The sequence below is a fragment of the Myotis yumanensis genome, unplaced genomic scaffold, assembly GCF_028538775.1.
Source record: "Myotis yumanensis isolate MYYU_CA2020_CCGP unplaced genomic scaffold, mMyoYum1.0.hap1 SCAF_17, whole genome shotgun sequence".
Lineage (NCBI taxonomy): Eukaryota > Metazoa > Chordata > Mammalia > Chiroptera > Vespertilionidae > Myotis > Myotis yumanensis.
The window spans coordinates 38,227,354-38,247,808 of NW_027223768.1; the positions used below are offsets into that span (position 1 = coordinate 38,227,354).

At 52.7% G+C, this 20,455-nt stretch overlaps 1 protein-coding gene and 1 long non-coding RNA gene across 2 annotated transcripts; one reads left to right on the forward strand and one right to left on the reverse strand.

The window, feature by feature from the left end:
- Positions 1-608: 608 nt before the first annotated feature.
- On the forward strand, positions 609-16,716 carry ITGA10 (integrin subunit alpha 10). The gene is made up of 26 exons (XM_070396402.1): positions 609-696; positions 2,901-3,028; positions 3,454-3,602; positions 4,611-4,761; positions 4,954-5,119; positions 5,202-5,275; positions 5,514-5,661; positions 5,859-6,007; positions 6,220-6,363; positions 6,479-6,682; positions 7,438-7,568; positions 8,426-8,592; positions 8,684-8,826; positions 9,653-9,766; positions 9,950-10,035; positions 10,191-10,329; positions 10,499-10,591; positions 10,746-10,822; positions 10,978-11,067; positions 11,480-11,564; positions 11,727-11,840; positions 12,084-12,164; positions 12,300-12,413; positions 14,395-14,490; positions 14,778-14,891; positions 15,179-16,716. The coding sequence occupies exons 1-26, from the start codon at positions 609-611 to the stop codon at positions 15,242-15,244; spliced, it is 3,111 nt and encodes a 1,036-aa protein (XP_070252503.1). The 3' UTR covers positions 15,245-16,716.
- On the reverse strand, positions 7,258-10,313 carry LOC138995741 (uncharacterized). The gene is made up of 4 exons (XR_011468665.1): positions 9,998-10,313; positions 8,686-8,782; positions 8,035-8,219; positions 7,258-7,610 (listed from the first exon to the last, which is right to left on the reverse strand). It is a non-coding gene; the product is annotated as an uncharacterized lncRNA (long non-coding RNA).
- Positions 16,717-20,455: the final 3,739 nt, after the last annotated feature.

The window sequence follows — 20,455 nt, forward strand, 5'->3', positions numbered from 1 at the left end:
TTCTCCCCATGGTCCCGGTTTGGGGGAGAGTTTGAAAGGCATGGTTGTTCTGGGGCTACAGACAGTCTCTCTCCCTCTTTTAACCCTCCGCTTGGGGAGGAGGATGTGTAGGAGGAATGATGGGGAAAAGAGGAACTTGACCCAGGCTTGTCTGTAAATTAGATTTCAGGGGTTGGATGGAAATACAGCTGTGCACTAGCATGGCAGAGGGCCATGGGTTAGACAGCTGGACACAGATACAGGAAGGAGATCATCCTTGCCTGGAGCTCTGAGTCCATGACATTGACAGAGGCCAGGCAGCTTATGAGTAACTAGAGGCCTGATGCACGAAATTCGTGCAAGAGTAGGCCTTCCTTCCCCCAGCTACTGGCACCGGCTTCCCTCTGGCACCCGGGACCCGGGCTTCCCTCGCAGACCTGGCCTCATCCGGAAGGTTGTCTGGTCTAATTAGCATATTATGCTTTTATTATTATAGATAAGCAGAGAAATAGACTTATAGCAAAACATGTCCTTCACAGCCTCTCTCTGGGCATTCACAGCCTCTCTACCTGCTGCCTCCTAACCTTATGATCCCGGCCCCCCAGGTCTCTGCTCCCCCTTCAACCTGGATGTGCATCACCCACGTCTGTTCCCAGGGCCACCTGAGGCTGAATTTGGATACAGTGTCTTACAACATGTTGGGGGTGGACAGCGATGGTGAGGAGGAAGCTGTAAAGGGGTTGAGGCAGATGGGAATCTAAAGGAATCGGGAAGTGGGTGGGCTCTAGATTTGCCAGCCCATGCACTTACCCTCTGGCCTATCTCTCTTACTTTTTTTTTTTTGTATGGCCTATCTCAAAGGTCATGGTCACACTGTGCTTATATTCATGCCCTCCCCCAGGATGCTGGTGGGTGCCCCCTGGGATGGGCCTTCTGGTGACCGAAAGGGAGACATTTACCGCTGCCCCATAGGGAGATCCCACAATGCCTCATGTGCCAAGGTCCACTTGGGTAAGATGCCTCACTCTTCTACTCCTAACCCCTAACCTTCATACGCTAGTAACTTTGACCCCTTATACCTCACCTTCACCCCCATATCCCACATGCTCCCTGTCCCCGACTTGACCCTGATCTCTTCTCAAACCCAAAATCACCCTGAACTCAAGCACCCCATCTGTGACCTCATGATCTCATTCTCTTCTACCCCCTCCCACCAGGTGACTACCCACTGGGAAATTCATCTCGTCCTGCTGTGAACATGCACTTGGGGATGTCTCTACTGGAGACAGATGGTGACGGGGGATTCATGGTGAGCTAAGGAAAGGGTGTGGCTGGGTCTCTGGGGGTTTGTAGCAGAGAAAGAGCAGTATGGTGAGGGAAGCTGGTCTATGCAGAGGGTCAAGGAGTTAAAAACCCTAGAAAGTAGAGGGGAATCTCAGTGCCTCCTCCTAGGCACATGTTTCTGCGGGTGCCTCCCAACCTGGGAGTAACTGTGTCTCCCACCTACCCCCAGGCCTGTGCCCCTCTCTGGTCTCGTGCTTGCGGTTCCTCTGTCTTCAGTTCTGGAATATGTGCCCATGTAGATGCTTCATTCCGGCCCCGGGGAAGCCTGGCACCCACTGCACAGCGTAAGCCAGAAGGAGGGCTGAGGTTCAGTCCTCAGCACGGGGTGCAGGGTGGGAAAAGGATGGGGTGTCAGGGTCTGATGGGCCTGCCTGGCTGTCCTCACTGCTACCTAATGTGTGTGCATAAGCGCCATGCTTCCTAACAGGTTAGAATTCAGACTCTACCAGGGCACTAAGACGCCATGAACTGATCAAAACAACTTCAAAAACTCACCTCTCACTGTATCCCTCCACGCCCTTGGCTACAGCATTTACCTCACCATTCTCCAATATGTCATCTATTTTTATACCTCCATCTCCTTTTGTTTAAAGAATTCTCAATCCAAATGCCTTTTCTTGTATTCTCCTCTCCTCAAACATCTTCAGTCTTCAGTATCGGCTCAGTTACTGCCTCCTTTGATTCCCCACCATCAGTGCTATGTTTTTACCTGGCATTCAATTATTATTATTATTATTATTATTATTATTGTAATATGCTTATACTAGGGGCCCAGTGCATGAATTCGTGCACCTTGAAAGGAACTGTGGGCTGTGAGGCTGTCGTGGTCACAGGGCAAGTATCGGCCAATCCTCCACGCCCCCACCCGCCCCCTCCCACTGTGGCCCTGGTCCCTTGTCTGCCAGCAGCCCCGCTCCCACCGCTGCTTGCCCACGCACTGATGGCACTGGCCCTGCTCGCACCTAATGACAGCATGGAGCAATTGGGACCTGTGCCAGCAGCGGGTGTGAGCAGGGCCAGTACTGTCAGCAGGTGCGAGCAGTGGCAACTGCCCTGATCGCCCCTCAGGAGCAGGGGGAGGTAGAGAAGCCTCAGGGGTGATCAGGGCAGGTGCCTGGCACTGGCCATGGGTGCGTGCGAGTGGGGCCAGCACCGGGCACTGGCAGCGGGTGCGAGCATTGGGCGGAACCACGGCGCACGGGAGCAAAGAATTTTCAGTAACTACCAGAGGCTTGCCCCAATGACAACGACCAGTGCCCTGCCTTGGTCTGACACCCCTACTCACCTGCTCCACAATCCTGCTGCGGCCATCGCCCACCATGTTATGTTCCACATGCACCCCCTGGTGGTCAGTGCATGTCATAGCAACTGGTTGTTCGGTTGTTCTACCATTCGGTCTATTTGCATATTAGGGTTTATATATATATATTGATGTTCTCCATACTACCTTCCTTGCATGACAGAAGTGCCTAATAAATGTTTAAATTGAATGTGCCCTCCTGTGACCTCTTCCCTTGTTCCCTCATGCCCAATATCCTGCACCCCTCTGCTCTCTATCACCACACTCCTCCTCCTAGGCTGCCCCACATACATGGATGTTGTCATCGTCTTGGATGGCTCCAACAGCATCTACCCCTGGTCTGAAGTTCAGACTTTCCTACGAAGACTGGTGGGAAGACTGTTCATTGACCCAGAGCAGATACAGGTAAGAGAGGCCAATTATGATGGGCTCGGAGGGGAGAGACAGGGAGAGAGGATATACATGTAGATAGTGTCTTCAGGAGTATCCAGGCGCTCACCTTCCCTCCCTTACACACTTTCTTCTCCCTCCTCACTTTCATACAAACATTTCATTTAAAAAATACACTTTTTATTGATTTCAGAGAGGAAGGGAGAGGAAAAGAGAGATAGAAACATCAATGATGAAAGAAAATCATTAATCGACTGTCTCCTGCACAGATATTTGTCACTGATGGTTGGAGCCCCCCACTGGGGAAGGAGCCCACAACCCGGGCAAGGGCCCTGATCGGGAATCAAACCATGACCTCCTGATTCATAGGTGGACACTCAACCACTGAGCCACAACCATTGGGCTGCACACATTCATTTGACTGTGCACTTTATTCTCAGGTGGGGCTGGTACAGTATGGTGAGAGCCCTGTACACGAGTGGTCCCTGGGAGATTTCCGAACCAAGGAAGAAGTGGTGAGAGCAGCAAGGAACCTGAGTCGGCGGGAGGGACGAGAAACAAAGACTGCCCAAGCAATAATGGTGGCCTGGTGAGGCACTGGGGCGGGGAGTGGGGGAGGCAGAGTGGGGAGGGCCTAGACGGGTTAGGGGAGGCGTGGAGTGCAGCGTGTACATCCCAAGATGCCTTGCATGTTTGTCTTTATGTGAACACTAATGGTGGGTGAGGGGAAACTAAGTTGACCATCAGTGCACTCCCTCTCGTCACATTTCTACAAAATACCTGTCTGTATCGCTCCATGTTTCTGCTGTGTTTATCTCTGCAGACAGAACTCTCTCTCTCCATCCTGCCATTCCCACTTTGATCTTGACCCTCAGGTTCTCCATCACTCATGTCCTCGCTCACTTTCCAAACATGATTCAAACTCATTCTGGGAAGACTGGCCTGGCCTGACCATTCTTCTTTATTCTACACTCCCTTAATACGTGTCCTCCCAAATGCACTCTTTGCTAAATTAATGTAGGAATGAATGAATTTTATACTTATTGCTCTGGCCGGGCAGCTCCGTTGATTAGAGCATCAACCCAATACACCAAGGTTGTGGGTTCTGGTCAGGGCACATACAAGAACCAACCAATATATGCAGAAGTACATAGAACAGCAAAAATCTTTCTCTTTCCCTCTCCCTCTCTCAAATCAATTTAAAATTAAATAAAGGAATTTTATATTGATTTGCATTGATGATATGCTCATCTATATGTTCTATGATATTCAAGCATTTGAGCTCTTACTGTGTGTCAGTCTGCATGCTAGACACTGTTGGGGAGATGGTCTGAAAGGCAAGATGCCGGACCTCAGTGAACCTGTGATACTGTTGTGTGTGTGTGTGTGTGTGTGTGTGTGTGTGTATGTGCGTGAGTATGTGTGTATGTGCGCGTGTTTGCATGTGTATGTGTGTATGTGTGTGCCTGTGTGTATGTGTGTGTCTCTGTGTATGTGCCTGTGTGTATGTGTGTGTCTCTGTGTGTGTGTGCCTGTGTGTATGTGTGTGTCTGTGTGTGTGTACGCCTGATCACACCTCCTTTCTCTCTCTTCTCAGCACAGAAGGATTCAGTCAGTCCCGCGGGGGCCGCCCGGAGGCTGCCAGGCTGCTGGTGGTTGTCACTGATGGAGAATCACATGACGGAGAGGAGCTTCCCGCAGCACTGAAAGCCTGTGAGGCAGGACGAGTGACCCGCTATGGCATTGCCGTGAGACTCTGCTCAGGACCTGGAAGGATGGGTGGGGTGGGGACGGTGACATCAGGACCGGGAACTTGAGAGAAACCACTTCCCCGACACCAGCCACCTTCCCCTCCCTTCACTTTGGTTGGCTGTGTTCCATACCAGCTCCCATATCCCAATCCACACAGTTAACAGACCCACCCTGCGCTCTCACCCCAGGTCCTCGGCCACTACCTCCGGCGGCAGCGAGACCCCAGCTCTTTCGTGCGGGAAATCAGAGCTATCGCCAGTGACCCAGATGAGAGGTTCTTTTTCAATGTCACGGATGAAGCTGCGCTGACCGACATTGTGGACGCACTGGGAGACCGGATTTTTGGCCTTGAGGGTAAGGGATGCCCCTGGAAGAAATGGAGGGCGGGGAAGGGGGTTCTGGAGTACAGGTGCCTCAATATTGTCTCATGCCCAAGGGTCCCATGGAGAAAACGAAAGCTCCTTTGGCCTGGAAATGTCTCAGATTGGTTTCTCTGCTCATCGGCTAAAGGTTGGACAGCCTGACCCCTCCATGCATGACCCCACTCGACCTCTGACTCCTTCCAGCCTCTGACTCGAACCATTCAACCCCAGGGTTCTTCTATATTCCTCCTTTAACCAGTGTCCATTCTGACGGCTCCTGGCTTTCACACTGACCCCGGCCTCTGCCCAGTGACCCCCTCACTCCCAGGCAGCTTTGCTCTGGCTCCCTGCTGCCGTTGCGGTGACCCTGTCTGTTCTGCCCACAGGATGGGATTCTCTTTGGGATGGTGGGGGCCTATGACTGGGGGGGCTCCGTGTTATTATGGCTTGAAGAAGGTCACCACCTTTTCCCCCCACGGACCGCCCTGGAAGATGAGTTCCCCCCTGCATTGCAGAACCACGCGGCCTACCTGGGTGAGTAGCAGGGGTTTGCAGAGGCCTGGGAGGTGGGGGGCGCTTCCCGGTGTGGGGTGTGAGCACCCCCTCTTCACTTACACAGTTGTTCACGGACCCCCTGCTACTCCCCTTGAGACCCCTCCTAGGCCTGTAGGGATCCCTCCCATTCTGACCCCGTCTTTTCCTTCCGCCCCCCACTCCTTGCCCACTTCCAGGTTACTCTGTTTCCTCCATGCTTTTGCGGGGTGGACAACGCCTCTTCCTCTCGGGGGCTCCTCGGTTTAGACATCGAGGAAAGGTCATCGCCTTCCAGCTTAAGAAAGATGGGGCTGTGAGGGTCGCCCAGAGCCTCCAGGGGGAGCAGGTAGGGCATCCGAGGGGAATCAGCCTGTAGGGAGACAGTGAAGGGGCTGGAGAGGGGCCTGAGAAGTCGGTGCTGAATTCTGCTAGGGAGTCTGTCAGGGCCGTGAGGACCAGAGCGGCAGGTGGGGGCGGAGGGGGTGCTTCCCACTTGTTCAGAATCGCCTTCCCTTTTCTCTGGGTTCACCACTCCCCTCACTCCCTCCCACTCCCCAGATTGGCTCATACTTTGGCAGTGAGCTCTGCCCATTGGATACAGATGGCGATGGAACAACTGATGTCTTACTCGTGGCTGCCCCCATGTTTCTGGGACCCCAGAACAAGGAGACAGGACGTGTTTACGTGTATCTGGTGGGTCAGGTGAGGCTTGCTCGCCGGTCAGGAAGAAGGGAGAAGGGGAGGCACACGTATTTGAGGGCTGGCTGAGAGGTTGGGACAATCAGATCGACGCCTCTCTTCTCCTCACCTCCACCAGCAGTCCTTGCTCACACTCCAGGGAACACTTCATCCGGAACCCCCCCAGGATGCTCGGCTTGGTTTTGCCATGGCTGCCCTTCCTGACCTGAACCACGACGGCTTTGCTGACGTGGCGGTGGGGGCACCGCTGGAGGATGGGCACCGTGGAGCGCTGTACCTCTATCATGGGACTCGGAGTGGAGTCAGGCCCCGCCCTGCTCAGGTCAGGAGCGCCCAAGGAAGGCAGGGGCATGTGGGGGCAAGGGGAGTGGGGACGTGGTCTCTGCTGATCAGTGCTCCCCTGGACTTGGGACCCAAACTGAACAAATGCTTTATTAGTACATTAGCCCCCCTCCCCCACCGGGATATGCTCCAAGACCTCCAGAGGACGCCCGAAACTGCAGATCGTACCAGATTTTGCATATACTGTGTTATAGGCTTCTTTCTATACATACATACCTATGACAGCATTTAATTTATAAATTACGCACAGTAAGAGATGAACAACAATAATGAAAGAGAACAATTATAACAGTATGCTATAATAAAACTCATAAGAATGTGGCATTATTAAATAAAATAAGGGTTACTTGAACAAAGCCGTGTGAGTCCTTCAAGTTGATCTGATAGCTAAGACGGCTCCTAAGTGACGCGGTGGGTAGCATACTGAGTGCGGCTACACTGGACAAAGGGATGACTCACACCCCCTGCGGGACAGAGTGGGGCAGCTTAAGAGTCTATCCCACTACTCAGAATGGCACACAGTTTAAAACTTAGGAATCATTTATTTCTGGCATTTTTTTATTAAATATTAACAGCAGAAAGTGAAAGCGTGGATAAGGGACAAAAGGTGAGGTGGAGGGGGATACAGGTTGCTATGCGAGGGAATCCTGAACACAGGCAAGTTTCTCTTGTTCTGATGAAAGAAATAGGAACCAGGTGTGGGAGTCCCTGCTCAAACTCCCCCTCTTCCCGCAGCGGATCGCTGCTGTCTCCATGCCACAGGCCCTCAGCTACTTTGGCCGAAGTGTAGATGGCCGGTTAGATCTGGATGGAGATGACCTGGTGGATGTGGCTGTGGGTGCCCAAGGGGCGGCCATCCTGCTCAGGTGAGTGGTCCCGTTTCAGGCAAAGTGGACGGCTCAGCATGGCTGTTCAAAGCAAGGGATTTGGAGTCACAGGCTTAGATTTGGATTTCTTAGTCAACTGACTCTGGGCCTCCATTTCCTAGTTTTTAATATGGGAACAATCCTACTTATAGGCTTATTGTGAGAATTAAATGAGGTAATTATGTAAAGATCTTAACACAGTGCCTAGCACAGCGGTTCTCAACCTGTGGGTTTCGACCCCTTTGGCGGTCGAACGACCCTTTCACAGGGGTCGCCTAAGACCATCCTGCATATCAGATATTTACATTACGATTCATCACAGCAGCAACATTACAGTTATGAAGTAGCAATGAAAATAATTTTATAGTTGGGTCACAACATGAGGAACTGTATTTAAAGGGCCAGAAGGTTGAGAATCACTGGCCTAGCACATAGCAAGTGCTTCTTAAATGTTAGCTGTTCTCACCTGGCCAGCATCGCTCAGTGGTTGAGTGTCGATCTATGAACCAGGAGGTCGCAGTTCGATTCCTGGTCAGGGCACATGCCCGAGTTGTGGGCTGGATCCCCAGTGGGGGGCATGCAGGTGGCAGCCGGTCAATGATTCTCTCTCATCATTGATGTTTCTATCTCTCTCTCCCTCTTCCTTCCTCTCTGAAATCAATAAAAATATATTTTTAATATATATATATATATTTTAAATGTTAGCTATTATCTTACTTCTGTTAGAAGGTTCAGAGGAGAGAGACCTGCACGCCTAGCCCCTCATTCTTTCCTTTGACCTCAGGAGGCAAACGCTGGGAGTGGATTTTCTCAAGGTCTTTCCTCCGACTAGAATTTCTTTCCCACCCTGTGCCCAGCTCCCGGCCCATTGTCCGCCTGGCCCCGTCGCTGGTTGTGACCCCGCCGGCCATCAGTGTGGTTCAGAGAGACTGCACGCGGCGAGGCCAGGAGGCAGCCTGCCTCTCTGCGCTCCTCTGCTTCCGAGCGACCTCCCGCACGCCTGGCCGCTGGGATCGCCGGCTCTGTGAGTGACTGCAGGGCACCCGGCCCCTCTCCGCCCCGGGCCTACCTCAGCCTCGGACCCTCTGACCCTCACCCTTGCCTGCCCCATGCAGACCTGCAGTTCACAGCATCACTGGACGAGTGGACAGCTGGAGCCCGGGCAGCTTTTGACGGCGCTGGCCAGAGGCTGGCCCCTCGGCGGCTCCGGCTCACTGTGGGGAATGTCACCTGTGAGCGGCTACACTTCCATGTGCTGGTGAGGAGGGGCAGGAGCTGCTTAGCCTCAGGGCCTGGGAGTGAGGGGAGGGCCGGGTCAGAGGAGGAATTTCAGAAAGTCAGACTTTGGAGTGGGCTGATCTGGGTTTCAATTCTAACTGCTGTTTACCATCTGTGCAACCTGGAAAGCTGGTTTCCATGCCTGCAAAGCTGGGGGGGGGGGGGGGGGAGATGGGGGCAGGGAGATGATAATAATAACTGCATCACAGGAGTTGTAGTAGAAGTCAATGTGGCCCTGGCGGTTTGGCTCAGTGGATAGAGTGTCGGCCTGCAGACTGAAGGGTCCCGGGTTCGATTCTGGCCAAGGGCACAGGCCCGGGTTGCAGGCCCAATCCACAGTGGGGGGCGTGCAGGAGGCAGCCGATCCATGATTTTCTCTCATCATTGATGTTTCTATCTCTCTCCTTCTCCCTTCTTCTCTGAAATCAATAAAGAAATTTTTTTTTTTTTTAAAGAAGTCAATGTGGCCCTGGCCAGGCCGCTCAGTTGGTTAGAGCATCGTCCCATGTGCCAAGGTTGCGGGTTTGTTCCCCGGTCAGGGCACATACAGGAATCAACCAGTGAATGCATGAATGAGTGGAACAACAAATTGATGTTTTTCCTCTCTCTCCCCCTTCCTCTGTCTCTCAAATCAATGAGGAAATATTTTTTTAAGAAAGAAGTAAATGTGATAGTACTGCCAAAACCTTCGGACAGTGCCTAACACAGACAGTGCTCAGTAAATGACCACTGGAGTGACCACATTCCCAGGCCTGGCTTGTCCCCTAACCCTGGCTCCCCATGACCTTGCCTCTGGTTTCCCTCAGGATACATCAGACTACCTCCGGCCGGTGGCCTTGACTGTGACCTTTGCTTTGGACAACACCACAAAGCCAGGCCCTGTGCTGGACGAGGGCTCACTCACCTCTATACGAAAGCTGGTCAGCAGTTCCAGGCCCTGCCCTGCCCTGTCCTGGGCCCCAACACTGCCTGAGGGGGAGGGAGGAGATGAGATCACAGTGAATCTGACCTGGGCACCCGCTCTTCTCTCTTCACCTTCCTCCCAATGCCATTCCTTTCTCCTTGCCTTCTTCTCAGCCCTTGGCCCCTCCTCTCTCCTCCAGGTGCCCTTCTCAAAGGACTGTGGCCAAGACAATGAATGTGTCACAGACCTGGTGCTCCGGGCGAATATGGACATCAGAGGCTCCAGGTGGGATAAACAGGAACTGGCCAAGCCAGGGTGACCTGAGCCAGGCTGGACGGGACTAGAAGGGAACCGGAAGGTGGTTCTTTGCCCAGCAAAACAGAAGCGAGGCTTTTGGCATTCCTTCAACTCCTGAGTTCTCCCTTATGCACCTCTCCTAGGAAGGACCCGTTCGTGGTTCAAGGTCGGCGGAAAGTGCTGGTGACAGCCACCCTGGAGAACAGGAAGGAGAATGCCTACAACACCAGCCTGAGCCTCAGCTTCTCTAGAAACCTCCACCTGGCCAGTTTCACTCCTCAGGTGTCTGAGGGGGAGGGGCTTGGGGAGGAGTCGGAGAAGAAGGAGGGAGCAGAGTGGGTATTGTCCTCAGCTGCGAGGGGCTCTGGAGAAAGGCTCAGTGTTTAGGGGCTGCGGGCAGGAGAGCAGCTGCAGCCCCAGCTCTGCTCTACCCCCGTGTCTCTGCTCTCAGAGGGACAGGTCGGTGAAGGTGGAGTGTGCCGCGCCTTCCCCTCACGCCCGGCTCTGCAGTGTGGGACATCCTGTCTTTCAGACTGGAGCCAAGGTAAGTGGGGCCCAGGATGAGAAAGGGGCTCTGAGAGACCAGGGACTGGACTGGGTGGGGCCTGGGGCTGGAGGAGGAGGCACACAGGGCTCCTGCTCCTCTGAACTTGCCCCATGACTAGGAATCTACCATGACCCCTGTCTCCTGCCTCCAGGTGACCTTTCTGCTAGAGTTTGAGTTTAGCTGCTCCTCCCTCCTGAGCCAGGTCCTTGTGAGGCTGACTGCCACCAGGTGAGAGGAAAGGGAACCTCCCCCCAGCCCTCTCCTACTGGGTCTTGGTGGCTGGGGTGGTGTGTGTGTTGGAGGAGGGGGATACATAGCCTTGACCCCTCTCCTCCTGAGAGGGTCTCTGGGACAGGATGTCAGCCTCTCCCCTTGCCCTACAGCAATAGCCTGGAGAGAAATGGGACCCTTCACGATAACACGGCCCAGACCTCAGCCTACATCCAGTATGAGCCTCACCTGCTCTTCTCTAGGTATGGCTTGGTCCCCTCTGGGACCCCCTCCCCGTTCTGACCTCAGACTCATAGTCTATGTTTCCACCTCTCCCTTCATGTGCTTCAGTGTCCCCAAAGCCCAAACCCTTGGGGCTGCTCCATCTTTTTGCCCCCAATCCCACTCATGCAAAACCTTCTCTTTTAAGCATCTTACTTTCTTCCTAGGTATGAGCTTTGCTGGGCCTGGGGATTGGGGCGAGGGTGGGGGGATATGGGATGTGGTCATAAACATTGTTAGTCTGCCGTGTCTCATGTCTATCTTCTCTATGTACCCCCAACTCTTTATTCATGTGCTGGCTCGGCCTTCCCTGACTCCATCTATGTATTGACCATGTGCCTGTGTCTGTGTCATGGCTATGGCCATGTACTTCCTGACTTGGTGTCCACGCAGTGAGTCCACTATGCACCGCTATGAGGTTCATCCATACGGGACCCTCCCAGTGGGTCCTGGCCCTGAATTTAAGACCACTCTTCGGGTGAGAAGCTGGCGGGCCTTGGAATGAGCAGGGGAGGAGGGAGACGTCTTGGGGGGAAACGGAAACGCCTCTCTTAGATGTCAATGGGATTGAGGATAAAGAGGAGCGGATGACGAAGGATCTTCATCTCCTGCCTCTTCCTGTTTTCAACTCTCCTCTCAGGTTCAGAACCTTGGCTGCTATGTGGTCAGCGGCCTCGTCATCTCAGCTTTCCTTCCAGCCGTGGCCCATGGGGGCAACTACTTCCTGTCACTGTCTCAAGTCATCACTCACAATGTGAGTCTGGGCTGGGGGAGGTGGGGCCCTCCACCTTGACTTGGTGAGTCAAGGTGACTCCTTATCTGCTGGGTCACTGCCCTCAGGGCTCCTCCCCGGGGGGGACCTTTCCTTTACGGATGTGGCTTCTTTGAGAAGAAAGAGAGGGATTCCCCCACTATAGAGTGTGGGTAGGTGCTGCTCAGCATGCAGTGGCGGGCCTCTCACCGTCAAGAGAGTCCCTCAAGTTCCATCTTTCTCCAGGCAAGCTGCGCAGTGCAGAACCTGACTGAGCCCCCTGGGCCCCATGCGCACCCAGAGGAGCTTCAGCACACCAGCAGGCTGGTATGCATCAAGGATGGAGCAATGTGTCCAGGGTGGGAGCTGTGGAGCTTGGAGCCTTCTGGTTGGGGGCAGAGCCTGGAGCGGGAAGTGGGAGATCTTTCCACCAGGTCCTGACCTGTCTCTCTCTTGTGATAGAACGGGAGCAACACTCGGTGTCAGGTCGTGCGGTGCCACCTTGGGCGGCTCGCTAAGGGGACTGAGGCCTCTGTCGGACTACTGAGACTGGTTCACAATGAATTCTTCCGGAGGGTAAACCTCTTATTTCCTATTACTCTTCCCTTCTGTTCCAATCTGGAACTTGAGCACAGGCTTTGGAAGTAAACAGACCCATGTTCAAGTTCCACTTTGCCTCTTACTAGCTGTTGGATGTTTAGCAAGTTATTTCATCTCTCTAAGCATCTTTCTTCTCATCTCTAAAGTGGGGGTGATAACACCTACTTTAAGGGGTTGTTGTAAAGAATAATGAGATGGACTCATTAAAAGCTAGTTATTATCCTCCATGTATCATCCCTTAGTACTATACTAATAATCAATCAACATTGATAGGATACCTAAAATTCAATCAATTAATAATCCATCAAGTGCCTACTATATAAAAGGTCCTGTACTAGGAGACACTGAGAATATCCCAAATGTTTAGCACCATGTTTAAATCATTGCAGTAACTTAATACATTTCTGTTAAATAAATGAACAAATAGTAGATTTATATGCAGTATATGCATTGTAGGGTAGTCAGAAGTAAGATTATACAGTTGAGAGAAATCTAAATTATGAAAGTTCTCTAAAGCTAGGGAGATAAAATGGAACTTAATATGATTGGCAGTTAGGAGTCAGTGTGAATTCCTGAGCAGGGAAATGACATCTTAATTGTAACAGTTATTCAGCACTAGGGTTCTCTACTGTGCATCCCATACACCATCTACTTTGAATAACACAACATCCCTGGGATGCAGGCATGTTTTAAGGGAAGTTAACTCTGACAGACTATTCCTCTCTAAGTCTGGTCCTCTCTTTATCTCTCTTTGGTATCCTCTATTTTAAAAATAATATTTTATTGATTTTAGAGAAAGAGGGAGAGGGAGAGAGAGAGAGAAACATTGGTGAGAAACATTAACATTGATCAGCTGTCTTCTGCATGCCCCCTACTGAGGACTGAGCCCACAACTGGGTCATGTGCCCTGACTGGGAGCCGATCAGGGACCTCTTGGTACACGGGTCAGTGCTCAACTACTGAGCCACACCATCTGGGCTTTGGTATCCTCTTTTTAATTCATTAATCTATTCTTTTTAAATTTTTTAAATTGATTTTAGAGAGGGGGGAGAGAGAGAAGCATCTGTTTGTTGTTTCACTTATTTATGCATTCATTGGTTGATTCTGTATGTGCCCTGATTGGGGATTGAACCTACAACCTTGGCATAGCTGGATGACACTCTAACCAACTAAGCTGCCTGGCCAGGGCATTCAGCCATTCTTTTAACAAAGATTTATTATGAAACCACTAGGTATTTGGCACTGTGCTAGGTACTAGACACTAGGAACACATAATTAAAGATTTTTTTAAAAAATATGTTTTTATTGATTCTAGAGAGAGTGGAGGGAGAGGGAGAGGAAGAGTGAGAAAGAAAGAGAAAGAAACATTGATCAGATGCCTCCCATACGCACCCCAACTGAGTATTGAACCCACAACAACATGTGCCCTGACCAGGAATTGAACCAGCAACCTTTCAGTGCACAGGACAATGCTCAACCAACTTAGCCACACTGGCAGGGTTAGGGACACATAATTAATAAGACATAGCCCTTGTCCTCAAGGATCTTATAATTCAGTGGTGAAAGACAGAAAAGTGAACAGAATATTATAACTTTAACAGGGGTGGTTGGGTTTAGAAGGAAATACTTTCTGAAATCCCAGAGGAGATGATGTCTAAACTTCAACCTAAAGGAGGGTTAGTGCTTAGCCAAAGAAAGGGAAGTTGAATGCATTTCAGGTAGAGCAGACAGCATAACGAAGGACCCTAGCTTTAGAGAACTTTCATAATTTAGATTTCTCTCATTTCTCCCTCTATAACCCTTTTCCTCTTTCCCCATTGGTCTCCAACCTTTACTTCTGGTCTTCAGAGTCCTGAGAGTTGTGTCTTTGAGCCTCATCTTTGTTGTTGGAGTTCCAATTGCCACACTCCCTGATGATGGCTCGCTTTAAATGTCTTCCCATCTACTTGTTCCGCAGGCCAAATTCAAGTCTCTGACAGTGGTCAGCACCTTCGAGCTGGGCGCTGAGGAGGGCAGTGTCCTCCAGCTGACCGAAGCTTCCCGCTGGAGTGAGGTGGGCTGGAGGCCGCGTGTGAGAGCTGCGAAAACATTGATTGGATGCCTCCTGTATGAGGGTGGGGGTGGGGAAAGGACACGTGTGGGCTTTTTTCAGAAATGTCTTCATCAGGCAGCAATGGAGGAGTCAGAAGTGACAAGTGAGGATGCTAGGGTCCCACTGCCTCCTTTCCTGCCTCCGTTCCATTCCTTTTAGTCTTCTATTTGGAGGCTGGCTTTGCTTGAATGTGGGGTGAGGCCAGCTGGGTGAAAGGGTGCAGGTAAAAGACGCCTCTCCCCACACAGAGCCTCCTGGAGGTGATCCAGACGCGCCCTGTGCTCATCTCCCTGTGGATCCTCATTGGCAGCGTCCTGGGAGGGCTGCTGCTGCTGGCTTTCCTCGTCTTCTGCCTTTGGAAGGTAAGCGCGGCTTTGGGTGGAAGTATGGGCCTGGTGCCCACGCCTTGAGGGGTCCTTGATTGTAGCAGGGAAAACCGGGTTTGTGCTGGGCAGGCGGTGGGTGTCATGCCCAACCTCCTTCCCTGAACTCCACAGATATTGGTTGAATTCAACTAAGCCAAATAAAAGAAATATGAACCTCATATTTGGAAGCAGAACCAAAGTGAAGACTTCAGATAAGTCTGAGGGTTGTTGGCAAGGTCCCCAGGCAGGCCATCTGACAATAACTCTTATCTCTTCCTGTACAGCTTGGCTTCTTTGCCCGTAAGAAGATCCCCGAGGAAGAAAAAAGAGAAGAGAAACAGGAGCAATGAATGTAGAATAGAGTCCTGGAAAGCCCTCCCTGGAAGCTTCTCCAAAAGACGCGCCAAAGAACGGAGGCTGGGGGCTCCGAGGGGACGAGAATCAGCCCCTGGACGGCCTCCCCTCGCCTGAACCCTGACTTGACTTTGGAGTCATGAGGAAGCTGCTGGCAGGAGATGAGGCCTTACCTCAGACAAGAAGGGCTGGCACCCCGACTAGGAGCACTCCCTCTGTCTGCTCCCCTCCTCATGACCACGGTTCACGGCCAACACGGGCCTTTTCTCCAGCCTCGGGAACCGGGAATTTGCTGCCTAGGTCCCTGCCTCCTTTCAGATTCCCCTACGGCCTCCTTCATAGTTTGGGAAGGGTGAGGGTTGTCTTCCTCGTCCCCTGCCTCTCATCTTCCTGCTGGCTCCCCGCTCCACAGGAGGGAGCTGACGTTGGCTTGAAAGAAGTAAAGTCAACATCTGCTGCTCTCCTCTGGAGTCTGGTGATTCAGAAAGCCAACTGGGGAGAGTCAACAGGAAAAAAGAGGGAGGAGGAAAAGCCACAAGAGACATTCTGTACAATTCCAAGGAACAGAGAAGCCTTTAGACAGGCAACTGCCATCCCCCTGAAACCTGAGACTTGGCGGTGCACTGGCCCGCCCTCAGGTGCTGGGGAAAGGAGCCGCTCCGGGCCTGCTGGGCATGGGTTTCCCAGCTCCCACCATTCCCTGGGAGCAAGGCCAGGTCCCCGAATCTCTGGAGCCAGGGGCCCCCTGGTGGCTAGAGGTGGAATAGCAGAGTAGCCTGGCTACCCCAGGCAGCATTTTCTCCTCCCTCGGGCTTCTCAAACTTTTGAGCCCTCTATAAACTGCAGAGAAGGGAAAGGATTGCCGCTTGACGGTGGAAACCCTTCCACCTTACCAGCTTGGGGAAGCAGCAGCCCCATGGAGCCTGCATGAGTGGGGTTTGCATTGAGGAGGAAGCTAAAGTGAGTGGCAGGAGGTGTCTGAGGAGCAAGCCCTTCCTTGCTCAGCAGGGGTTGTTGAACACAAATAGCTCCTAGGAACGTGCTTCTGGGGCAGCTCCTACTTTATGGGGCTCCTCTGGTGGAAGCGCGGTGCCAGCCCCTGCCTGATGTTTACTAGAAATTCTCAAGTTCATTTCCATCTCTGGACCACCCCACCCCGTCCCATGTTTTGGTCATGGCCGGTTAAGAGAATTTGATTCTCATCAACAACTGGGTAACTTATATTTCTTTGTAATCAAGACTTGGGATAGCAAAGTCAGTTACTGGTCTCCAGGGTGCGGCACCCATTGAGAGCTGAGATCAGGCATCTGACTAGCAGCCACAGAACCTGTCCTTCAGGGCTGTCCTTGAGGCCCACAGTATTTACTTTGGCATGTCTCGAGCTGTTTGCAGAGGGCATTGTCTCTGTTTTCCAGCGTGGTGGGCAGCATATCAGATGGCCAGAACAAATAAAGTTCGTGTCAAGTGACTTCCGTTCTTTTTGAGTTCTCTAGGATATAGGTTATTCTTGGTTCCCCTGAGGTGAGATTTTATACGAAGTATTTGAAATGTTTTCTGTGCCTCTCCCCCTGCGGATGTGCTTTAACCACCTGTGTAAAATGTGTGGGTTAGGGAAGCACATAGGCCTAGATTGAAGCCCCAGGTCTGCCATTTATTAGCTAGTGGCCTTGGGCAAGTCATAGCTACCCCAAGGCTCAGAGAACAACAATCGGCTGTGTGATACAGTAGTGAAGAATGAAAACAGACTGGGCTTCAAATCTAAATTCTACTACTTAAAACTCATTTGACCTTGAACAGATTTAACTTCTCTAAGTCTTGGCTTTCTTTTTTTTTTTTTTTTTTTAAATATATTTTATTGATTTTTTACAGAGAGGAAGGGAGAGGGATAGAGAGTTAGAAACATCGATGGGAGAGAAACATCAATCCGCTGCCTCCTGCACACCCCCCACTGAGGATGTGCCCACAACCAAGGTACATGCCCTTGACCGGAATCGAACCTGGGACCCTTGAGTCTGCAGGCCAACGCTCTATCCACTGAGCCAAACCGGTTAGGGCAAGTCTTGGCTTTCTTATCTTTAAACTTACTAGGGTTGTGAGGCTTAAATGAGATAATTTAAGTGAGCATATGGTAAGTCTTCATAAATGGTCACTATTGTTATAAAAATATTTTGTTATTAAATAACCTACCCTACCATGTGTTGTGAAGATAGAATGAGAGGTGTAGTAAAGCACCAGGCCAGACCCTGAAGATCTGTTTCTCCTGTATGCTATTGTCTCCTCCTACTAACTCTTACCCTGCGCCTCATCCCCTTTGAAATAAGCCCTCATGCCCACAAAGGTGATAAATAGATAATTAAGTTAGGTTGTAATGGTAGAAATCAAATCTATTTTATTTCCTTAGACACCCTAAGTTCTTGTCTTACCCTTAAGGAACATTTGCACCTCAGCAATGGCCTAGAGACCGTCCCTGCCTCTGTTACCTGACCTGAGAATGGTGGCGTCTGGCCTACCAGGCAGGGACAACTATTCTGTGGCAAGCTGGTGAGTTATTTTGTGGCACCAGATCAGCATGACAGGGGGCAGCGCCCAAACCCCCTGATCGCCCTGCGGCTCTGTGTGTGACAGGGTGTGGCGTCCCAACCCCCTGATCGGCCCTGCTCTGTGTGTGACAGGGGGTGGTGCCCCAACCCCCCCCCCCCCCCCACGGGCCCTGCTCTGTGTGTGACGGGGTAGAGCCATAACCTCCCCATCGGCCCTGCCCTGAGTGTGACAGTGGGGGCGCCCCAACCCCCTGATTGGCCCTGCTCTGTGGGTGACAGGGGGCGGTGCCCTAACTCCCCTATCAGCCCTACTCTGTGCGTGACAGGGGGGAGCTCCCCAACCCCCTGATGGGCCCTGCTCTGTGCATGATGAGGGGGGGGGGGGGCAGTGCCCCAACCCCCTGATTGGCCCTGCTCTGTGAGTGACAGGGGGCAGTGCCCCAACCCCCTGATGGGCCCTGCTCTGTGAGTGACAGGGGGCAGCGCCCCAACCCCCTGATTGGCCCTGCTCTGTGCATCACAGGGGGTGGCGCCGCAACCTCCCCATTGAACCTGCCTTGAGTGTGACAGGGGGCGGTGCCCCAACCCCCCAATCAGCCCTACCCTGAGCGTGACTGAGGGTGGCATCGCAACCTCCCAATCTGCCCTGCTCTGTGCATGACAGGGGGCGGTGCCCCAACTCCCCAATCAGCCCTGCTCTGAGCCCGACCAGGGGCTGCACCTAGGGATTGGGCTTGCCCTCTGCCACTCAGGAGCAGGCCTAAGCCAGCAGATCATTATCTCCCGAGGGGTCCCAGACTGCGAGAGGGCACAGGCCGGGCTGAGGGACCCCCTCTTCCCCCCCGAGTGCACAAATTTTTGTGCACCGGGCCTCTAGTATATATATAAAAGCCTAATATGCAAAGTGTCCCCTCAGGAGTTCGATCAACCGGGAGTTTGATCACTTGCTATGATGTGCACTGACCACCAGGGGGCGGCATGGAATGAAGGCAGGCCCTGGCAGCAGCCAGTAGCCAGGGAAGGGAGGCCCCAGGCAGCAGCTGGCAGCCGCTAGGGACCCTACTTGTGCACGAATTTGGTGCACTGGGCCTCTAGTTCTTCAATAAGCCTGTTACCTCTTCCTTTGGAGCAGAGCAAGTTTGAGAAACAACTGTAGTAACAACAGGCTCTCTCCAGACATATGTGTTCCTTCTTTTCTTCTTATTGTTGTGTCTTTATTTCTTCATTCTTTCATACTCTCATCAGACATGAAGCACCTAATGTGCGCCAGGCAATGAGAATAATACAAAATACAACTGCTACAATCAAAGAAGCCAGTCTAATAGGGAAAACAGATATGTAAATACAAATACTGAGAGATGGTTGCTACATGACATAGCAGAATTAGAATTGCGTCTCACAGTTTGGCACGGTATGTGTGTGTTTAGGGAGTGGTGGTGGCAGGGTTATAAGGGAAAACTTTACAGAAAAAAATTTAGCTTGAGGGACCACCAAGTGTGAGAGGAGGCAGAGGGAGGAGGAACCACCAGCCGGGAGGAAACTGGTGATTAGAACCCCCTGAGCACTGCGCTGTGAAAGCAGCGGGAGATGAGGCTGGAGAAGGCAGGGTGCGGCTCCTGGGAGCCTTCTCAGCCACGTGAAGCCTTCGCGCTGTGACCTTTAGGCTCTGTTAGGGTTGGGGGGCTAGCTCGGCTGCAGGGTAGACCAGTTGGCTGGGACTGACTGTTCAAGCCAGAGTTGCTGAGTTTCAATTTAAAAAGCAGATTTTTTCCCCCTAAAGAATGAGGAGGAGGGTGGCGTATGCTTAAAACAGAAATTCTCTCCTCTCCCTCTTCCTTTTTCTAACTTACAGGTGCTTTATAGGAGGTTAAACCCGACCCCCTTCTCCTCAAGTTTTGTTCCCCAGGTTTCGGCGAGTCCTGCACCATCCACACTACAGGCTCCTCCCATTTCCAAACTGTTCTTTCGGATCCTCCTTGCGCCTGGTTTTGGCCGGGGAATGTGGGGGTGGGGGGTGGGAGGAGGCAGAGGTTTCTGGATGTAACGAAAGCGGCGGCAGAGGTTAATGCGACAATGATCCGAGCAGAGCACAGGGGAGAAGCGGGGACTGCCCGCCTCCTGCGGCGCTCGGGGGGCGGGGCGGGACCTGGAGCGGTGCTAGGGCGGGGCGGTTGTGGCGGGGGCGGGGCTTTGGTGGTGCTAGGGCGGGGCGGTTGTGGCTGGGCGGGGCTTTTGGGTGGTGCTGGGCGGGGCGGTTGTGGCGGGGGCGGGGCTTTGGGTGGTGCTGGGGCGGGGCGGTTGTGGCGGGGGCGGGGCTTTGGTGGTGCTGGGCGGGGCGGTTGTGGCGGGGCGGGGCTTTTGGGTGGTGCTGGGCGAGGCGGTTGTGGCGGGGCGGGGCTTTTGGGTGGTGCTGGGCGGGGCGGTTGTGGCGGGGGCGGGGCTTCTTCCTGGACCTGTGAGGGGCGGGGCCGGGGATGAGTTTTAGCCCAGCCCGCGCGGTTCTTTCTACGGTTAACCGGTCGGAGCTGGGGCGGATTCGGTTTGGAGGGCGGGTTCGGTTTGGAGGGCGGGGGTTGAGACCGAGCCCAGGTCGCCGCCCAAGACTGCAGGCTTTTTGCCTCCGCTGCGGCGGAGCGGGCAGAGCCAGGGGCGGAGTTTTCAGCGCAG